General features: G+C 44.2%; 1 protein-coding gene across 1 annotated transcript in view; it reads left to right on the forward strand.

Annotated features, from left to right (window-relative positions):
- Positions 1-7171, forward strand: part of LOC116464491 (WASH complex subunit 2-like) — a gene marked incomplete at its 5' end in the record, with an annotated part of 14187 nt that extends 7016 nt beyond the window's left edge. The window contains 3 exons of the mRNA XM_032147752.2: positions 607-693; positions 4687-4788; positions 7016-7171. Coding sequence (XP_032003643.2) covers positions 607-693; positions 4687-4788; positions 7016-7156 — 330 coding nt within the window. The remainder of the gene's footprint in view (positions 1-606; positions 694-4686; positions 4789-7015) is intronic.
- Between the last annotated feature and the right edge of the window lie 1633 nt (positions 7172-8804).

Raw genomic sequence — 8804 nt, forward strand, 5'->3', positions numbered from 1 at the left:
GCGATTCTCCAGCCTCAGCCTACCAAGTAGCTGGGACTATATGCGTGCGCTACCATGCCCGGCTGATTTTTGTATTTTTTGTGGAGACGGGGTTTGACCATGTTGGCCAGACCATCATTCTTTTTGATGCTCAGATTGACCTGCATTTGGCCAGTGCGTGTGTCCCCAGCAGTCTTTAAGCCCTTCTGACTGCTTGACCTTTCACTGCTGTCCTGCACAGCTGGTCCCTCCTCTTTCTACAGTTTGTCTCATCATGTCATGTCCTGGCTGTGAAACCCTGACTTTCTCCTGCTGACCACCTAAGGCCCAGCATTCAGAACCTGCTAGGCCTGTCAGGCAGCCTGCCTTTCCATGCTGTCTCTCGTTGCATATGTCCCATCTGTGCACCCATTTACCCAGGCAGTGCGTCCTGCTCCCTGATATACCAGAAGTGTCCTCTCTTTGTCTTGCTGTTCTCTTAACAGCCCCCTCGGTTTGTTGCCTATCACAGCAGAGACTCCGTGTGTTTTCTAAATGGTTGATTGAGTAAACCCTCCTTTCTGGGCATCTTATGTGTTAATGCTTAATTTTTCTTTTTCTTTTTTCTTCCCCCCTCCCCCCACAAAGGTTACCTTACCTTCCAGCAAAAATCTCAAGCCCTCATCAGAAACAAAGACTCAAAAAGGCTTATTTTCAGATGAGGAGGACTCTGAGGTATGGAATTCTTTTCTTAGTTGTGGGTATTGGTCTATGGATATGACATAAAAACTATTTCTGAATCAGGTTTTTCTCAATAGAGTTATAAGACTTTTTGTTAGGTACTCCAGTTCTTTAAAAATTATCTCTAGAGACCAGGAGCGGTGGTTCATGCCTGTAATCCCAGCACTTTGGTAGGCCAAGGCAGGCAGATACCTGAGGTCAGGAGTTTGAGACCAGGCTGGCCAACATGATGAAACCCTGTCTCTATTAAAAAGACAAAAATTAGCCGGGCATGGTGGTGCGAGCCTGTTATCCCAGTTACTCAGGAGGCTGAGATAGGAGATTCACTTGAACCCGGGAGGCAGAAGTTGCAATGAATCGAGATCACACCAATGCACTCCAGCCTGGGCGACAGAGCGAGACTTTGTCTCAAAATAAATACATGAATAAAAAATAATCTCTTGAGAGCACAGGGTCTTTAGAAAGCAATATGTTTACAATACTTTTCACTTTTGGGTTGGACTGTATTTACATTTCCTGGGATGAAAATACTCTCTTTTTAGGATGCTCAGATTTTAAACTGTTAATGGGCTTATGATGTGATGAGGAGCTTGCACCAGAGTGGAGGTCACCATGCTACTTCCTTTATTCACATTCTTACTAACTAGACTGTGGCTTAATGCTGTAGCAGATGGGTTCTGGCATAGCCATCTGTCTTGTCGAGACTGAGACCACTAACAGCCTGTGGGACCCTGGTTCACAGGTTGCTTTGGTCTCTCCAGGCACCTTAGAACCACCTCTCAGAATTTCACTGCTTTTCCTGAGTCTCTCAGGCCTAGGTTGTCTTAGATCCAATTTTAAGTTGGCCTTTTAGGAGATCAGAGAACTGTATGAGAATGTAACGGGAAGTGATAAGCCCCTTTTACAGAAAAAGATGTGGACATGGCAGAAACTTACATGTATTTCAAGAAACTGTGGGCTCTAGGTTAGGCTCTCATGGTCGGGCTTTGCACTCACAGCGAGGATGAACATGGAACCCTTTGGAAGTAGAGTGATTGCCCTTGATGTAAAGAATACCTTTCAGGCTATTATTTCACTGAAGGCGAGTGTACAGAACATGGGAATTAACCAAAGTCCAGTTAAATCACAACCCTGACCCCTGAGAAACAGCATGATGCGGCCTCCACCATCTTATCCTCATGTCATGGATCCCGTGCATCACCCACACCTGCACCTCGGGGTCTTTGCACCGGCCCCTGCCACTCTGAGGAATGCTGTTCCCAGAATCCAGCTTGCTTCCTCACTCTTCGACTTCTCTGTGAGGCCTCCCTGATGAAATACACACAACAGGAAGCCTGCTAGCACATACCACCCTGTGCTCCTGGTCCCCTTTCCTATTTCACTGTTTACCACGGCACGTGTTGCCAGGGACAATGTATATTTACTTATTCATTGTCTCTACTTCCCACTAAAGTAAGTGCCACGAGGGCAGGACTTTTTATTCCCTGTTTGTATCCCTGACACCCTGTCCTTAATACCAGTGCTTGGCATGTTGTAAGCCATCCAGTAGTTGTTGACTAGACAAGAAAACCAAATGTGAGCAATTGCAGTGACTTACGAGGTGTTCTGGTTATTTGTTGCTATGAAACAAGTAACTCCAAAAGTTAGTGGTTTATAACACCCATAGTTTTGTTATCTCACAGTTCGAGAGGTTGACTGGGCTTAGCTAGGCCGTTGTCACTGAGGGTCTCTTGTGTCTGAAGGTGGCTGGGCTGAGGATCACCTCATTCATATGTCTGGTACCTGGGCACTGGGGCCCCTGGGACAACTCTCGCTAGCCCTGTGTGGCTCCCAGCATGTAGTCAGGGAAGCCGGGCCTCTTACATGCTGGCTCAGAGCTGTAGGGGAGAGTCCTCAGAGAGAGCCAGGTGGAGGCCATCTCGCCTTCTGTGTTCCAGCCTTGGAAGTCAACGGTGTTCCTTTTGCTTCATTTGTTGGTCAAGATGGTCACAATGGCCCATCCAGGTTCACGGGGCGGGGCCGTAGGCTCCCCTTCTTGATGATGGGAGTGTAAATGAACTCTCAGACTCGTGTGAAAACCCTACCAAAGGCTTTGCCCCATGTGTGTCATAATAGAGTGAATGTTTTTATTGGGTATTGTTGGGATTCTGAGGCAAGGAGAAGTAAAACTAAGGCAGTCTAAGAGTTAAAGCTTTGGACCCGAAGAAATGCGTCCTGACTCCTTTCTCTATATCTCAAGTGTGAGGCTGAAGCTTGCCCTGTGAAGTCATTTTGGGGGAACACATTTGAGGTAATGGAAGTGTCTTTTTTTTTGCAGTACCAAGAAAGGTATTAGTTAAGGGTCCAAAACTGTGATGTTGACATTTGTTTTTGTTCTTTGCTTTGGTTTACTTCCATTTTCTTAAAGCAGCAGAACCCTTTCTCTTGCCATTGTGTAACATGCAGGAGGGGCACGGGATGCCTGGAATCCCCCATGTGGCCTCTTCTATCTAAATAAACCCATGGGACTCCGGGGAGCACAGGGGAAAACCACTGTGTGGAGGAGATCTCACTTAGTGAACTCATTAGGTCTATATTTAGGAGTAGACATCGACCCCATAATTTAAAAAAAAAAAAAAAAAACTGTCCGAAGAGGTCTTAGAAAATATGTTCTCGTCCTATTTAATTGTTCGGCTCTTGTGTATTGAAGTTTATCTTCCCAAGGGAATAGATGTCCCATTTTATGTTTCTACTTCATGTAGCTCAACTTGCAGGTCTTTCTTTGCAGGATAAGCTGATGTTTTATAACATTTTGAAAATTTCTTGATTTTTATATTTTTTACCTTTTTTGAGATGAAATTTCACTCTTCTTGTGCAGGCTGGAGTGCAATGGTGGGATCTTGCCTCACTGCAACCTCCGCCTTCCGGGTTCAAGCAATTCTCCTGCCTCAGCCTCCCGAGTAGCTGAAATTACAGGCACCTACCACCACGCCTGGCTAGTTTTGAATTTTTACAAAATTAATACAGGCTGGTCTTGAACTCCTGACCTCAGGTGATCTGCCTGCCCCAGCCTCCCAAAATGCTAGGATTATAGGCATGAGCCGCAGCACCAGGCTGAAAGTTTCTTTAGAATCTATTAGGTCTTATCGTGGTTTGCAACATCATATACCTATAGTTAAGCTAAATAGACTAGCGAACATTTAAAAATAAAAGGTTCATTTGTATTTATTTAAAAGAAATAAGTCGGCCGGGTGTGGTGGCTCAAGCCTGTAATCCCAGCACTTGGGGAAGCCGAGGCGGGCGGATCACAAGGTCAGGAGATCGAGAACATCCTGGCTAACACGGTGAAACCCCGTCTCTACTAAAAATACAAAAAAAATAGCCGGGCGTGGTGGCAGGCGCCTGTAGTCTCAGCTACTCAGGAGGCTGAGGCAGGAGGATGGCATGAATCCGGGAGGCAGAGCTTTCAGTGAGCCGAGATCGCACCACTGCACTGCAGCCTGGGCAACAGAGCGAGACTCTGTCTCAGAAAAAGAAAAAGAAGTAAGTCATAATCTTAGGAGAGAAGGGTGTTACTAAATAAAATAGTTGTAGCTCCATTAATTTGGGAATCCAGCCCCTGTTTCTTTATTGACCCTGTCTAATCTCTGATTCTTTAGACAGTAATGGGAAGCTATGCTTATATATTTATTTTTTTAGCATGGGGTAGGAAATTGATTCGAAAACTTCTTCCTGCCTTCTGTCATTAAGGTGGGAATACAGAAGCCCCTGGGCTCTGCGAGGCCACCAGATCCTGTAGCTCTCCTCCTCCTTACGGCCACTGCACACACCCTACACAGAGCCTGAGGCCTGTCCCTTTAAGGACTCTGTCTGAGCCACCTTCCCTCTAAGGAAAGAAGCCTAGACACATGGCAGCTATCATGTCTGAGTGACCTGTGTCTTATACTGACCTGATATTTTAAAAACTGATATTCCTGTTAACCAGCAACTTTAATTTCAATCCAACAGGATTTGTTTTCTTCTCAAAGTGCGAGTAAGTTAAAAGGTGCATCTCTGCTGCCTGGCAAGCTCCCCACGTCGGTTTCCCTGTTTGATGATGAAGATGAAGAGGTAAACATTGTTATTGCAACACTAGATAATTTAGATTAGGAGAAAACGGTTGTTGATGTAACTTTCTACCCAGAGGCTCACACACTAGCAAAAGGTGGTAGGGAAGCAGTCAGGCTACCTGAAGTTTATATAACAAAAATATTTCTGTTTTTATTTCAATGACTTCTTCCTTATATTTTCCTAGCTGTGCAATGGAGAAGACATTAGATTCTTGATGCAGTTCTTGTGTGTGTGTGTGTGTGTGTGTGTGTGTGTGTGTGTGTGTGTGTGTGTGTTGGAGACTTTCTCTGTCACCCAGGCTGGAGTGCAGTGGTGCGATCTTCACTCACTACAGCCGGGTTCAGGTGATTCTCCTGCCTCGACCTCCCAAGTACCTGGGACTACAGGTACGCACCACCACGCCTGGCTAATTTTTGTATTGTTAGTGGAGACAGGGTTTCACCATGTTGGCCAGGCTAGTCTCGAACTCCTGATCTCAGGTGATCCGCCTGCCTCAGCCTCCCTAAGAGCTAGGATTACAGGTATGAGCCACCGTGCCCGGCCTCTTCACACAGTTCATATGGAGTGAAATCTACAGTTTCTATTTTTAGAAATCTGCCTTTGAGAAATACAATTGACCCTTTAACAGTGTGGAGGTTATTTTGACTTCCACATTGCAGTGAAAAATCCATATATAACTTCTTTCTTCCCAAAAACTTATCAACTAATAGCTTACTGTTAACCAGAAGCCTCATGGATAACATAAACAGGTGATTGACATATAAATAGTACAGTATCTATTTATATATTTTTGTATTCCTGACATATCTAGCATTTGCTTATTTTTTAATGATATTTCTAGGCTACATGGTTTGTCTGCAAGATTTTTCAAATTGTTGCACATGTCCAAAAAAATTTTCAACATATTACTGAGCAAACATTTGTGTAGAAGCAGACCTGTGCAGCTCAAACCTGTGTCATTCAGGGTCAGCTGTACTTTAGTCTAGAGGATGGATCAACATATACCCAATGACCTACAAGAATGTTTTGGATCCAGTGGAGATACAAAGGAGAAGGCAGCCATGTCCTGACCATTGCCTTTCTTTCCCATCCTGGATGGAGTGAGCACAGTGGGGAAGAGAAATAAGAGAGAAGACAACCCAAACCTTAACTCTTATGCAGTACTGGGCAGTGGTAAGCTCACAGGCTTTGCCATCAGACCCCTGGGTTCATATCCCAGCTCCACCACTTGCAAACCAGGGACCTGGGGCAAGTAACTTAACCTTCCTTAAGCTCACGTGGCTTAACAGTGAGTAGGGTCATTGTGGCAGCTGTAACTACTAGTGTGAAGCTCTTGCAGAGTGCCGGCACATAGTAAGTGCATAGTGAATGTGAGCTCTGTCATTAGTATCCCCAATGGACACCAGCTCATTATTCTCCTGGCCTTTCCTACATTACCGCACTCTCCTTAAAGGAGACTTCATCCAGGAAGACACTCCCTTCATCCATCTTCACATTCCAGGGCTGCTCACCTGCTGTTAAGAGTTTGTCCATCCTAACTCAGACTCGGGCCCTGTGATGCTTTTGTTCCCCTTACCTGAATAAAAGCACCTTAATAAATATAACTTTTGGGGAGTGCTTGACCACAGAAGAATTTACAAGTGCCATTAAACTTAGTACACCAGCAATTTTATTTAGAAAACTATTTGTCCACTTTGTATAATCTCTTTGAAACTAATGAGAAACACAAGTCATGCCTTCCCTCCATCCCAGGTGTATGTCTTTCTGACCTGTAAAGGAGTGGAGACAGACCCCCAGTTCTCTCCTTTGAGCCATTGTTCTGGTTTCTCATTCGTGGAGAGGACAGTGTGAGTTTCTGGTTGCTGAGGGGGCTCCCATGCCCGTTGCAGGCTGTAACCCCCTGAAATGAGCAGAGAGGCACTTGCCCACAGGGTGACTGGATGGGGCTCAGTTTCTCCTTGTACTTCGTGATTTCATTCGCATGTTGTCCTCCTGCTGCTTCGCAGCTGTTCTGCCTTCGAGTTGTATGGTAATCTCTTTCCCTTCTGTGGGTGCAGTGAGAAAAGGCTGTAGTTTGGGATTTACTAGCATTTTGTGGTTTTTCCCCGCCGGAGGTGTTATTTGTATACCTGACTGGAGACTGACTTCCTAACAGTTTGCTGTAGGAGGACATCCTATGTTTTCTGTTTATAAAGTTGTCTTACCTTTCTGCCATTTGCTTTTCTAGGATAATCTTTTTGGGGGTACAGCAGCTAAGAAGCAGACATTGTCTCTACAAGCTCAGAGAGAAGAGAAAGCAAAACCCTCCGAGCTCTCCAAAAAGAAAGCATCTGCCCTGTTGTTCAGCAGTGATGAGGAGGTGAGCTGAGGTTTCTCCTAAAGAAGATGGGATTATTTCACGGGATTTAAGAGTTAAAGCCATCCCAAGTCTTTTTCTACCTGTTTTATATCTCTTGATGTTGAGTCACCAAAGGCGATGTTCACAAGATTGTCTTTTCTGAAGGAAGACATTTAATGTAATACATCAATTTAAAGATGAATCTCTTCAAATTGGTTAGGAATAAGTATGACTCCCACACGCTAGTGTATGCTCCTTCAAATGAGTTAGGCCGGCTAGGGGAGAAATGATTTCTCACCCATCGCTGGGTTCATGGTCAAGTTCCCTAGAACAAATGACAGATTAACCAGAGAAGGGTGTGCAAGTTTACTTAAGATAAGTTTTACCAGACACAGGAGCCTTCAGAAAGGAAAACTCAGAGAAACAGGAAATCCTGTGTCAATTTTATGCTGTCTGATGAAGAAGCGGACAGTTTTGGAGAAGCACGATTAGATGAAAGGGGTGTGACCTGATGGGAATAAGCTGGGGGAGCTCAGCAAGGCCTGCGTTGTCAGATCATTCTCTGCATCTTTACAAATAAGGAGGCTCCTTTCCTCTGGGAATAGGGAGGACTGGCATGAAGGTCTCATGACCTACTCCAGAGAGGGTTAGAGGATTCTTCTATGGCCGGCTTCAGAGGAGAAGGGCCAGGGAAAGGTCAGAGAGACCTTTCTGCTTCTTTTTTCTCAAATGTCAAGGTCATATTTTGAGGTAGCATGTCCCGTATACCCCAATGACCATATATACTAGTATCTTGTTAAATGACCACTGTGTTTCATTAATTTAGAACTATAGTTAGAAGGAGTTACCTATGGAGGTTAAAATCCTTTTTGAGGGAGTCTTAACAATATTTCTGTTTGTGATCTGGATAGATATTACCAAATCAGTTAGTTTAGTTGCTAACTCAATCAGATTTAGTAGCAGGGAATCAGATTTAGCTGTGCAGAAAAAGACTTTAAATATGATGATATAAAAAATCCTGAGTATTAAACATCTTCCTGTGTTATAATAATTCCTCTTTTTTTTTAACATTGTAGGCAAGTTAGGAGGGGGTGAAGTGGATATATAAGTCATAGATATGTTCATGTTCTTATTGAAAGCAATTTAAAAATTCCAAGGCAGATTGCAAAAAAAAAATGTATTAAAAGCTTATGTGGCCAGGCGTGGTGGTTCGTGCCTGTAATCCCAGCACTTTGAGATTCCAAGGCGGGCAGATCACTTGAGGTCGGGAGTTTGAGACCAGCCAGACCAACATGCAGAAACCCTGTCTGTATTAAAAATACAAAAAAATTATCCAAGTGTGGTGGCGCATGCCTGTAATCCCAACTACTCAGGAGGCTGAAGCAGGAGAATCACTTGAACCCAGGAGACGGAGGTTGTTGTGAGCGGAGATCGTGCCATTGCACTCCAGCCTGGGCAACGAGCGAAACTCCGTCTCAAAAAAAAAAAACCAAAAACAAAACTTATGAAACACGTGAACAAGACACAACGAAAAACTGCTAGTAATCCTTTTACTACAAAAGTCTGGCCTTTAGAAAGCATTTAAGGAATTCCTACCCAGCTGTGCTCATGCTTCCACATCAAGGAACTCCCAAGCATATATAATTTGTGTTTTCTACTCAAATGTATGAATTTATGA

Source organism: Hylobates moloch, unplaced genomic scaffold (assembly GCF_009828535.3).
Source record: "Hylobates moloch isolate HMO894 unplaced genomic scaffold, HMol_V3 SCAFFOLD_823, whole genome shotgun sequence".
In the NCBI taxonomy this organism is placed as follows: Eukaryota; Metazoa; Chordata; class Mammalia; order Primates; family Hylobatidae; genus Hylobates; species Hylobates moloch.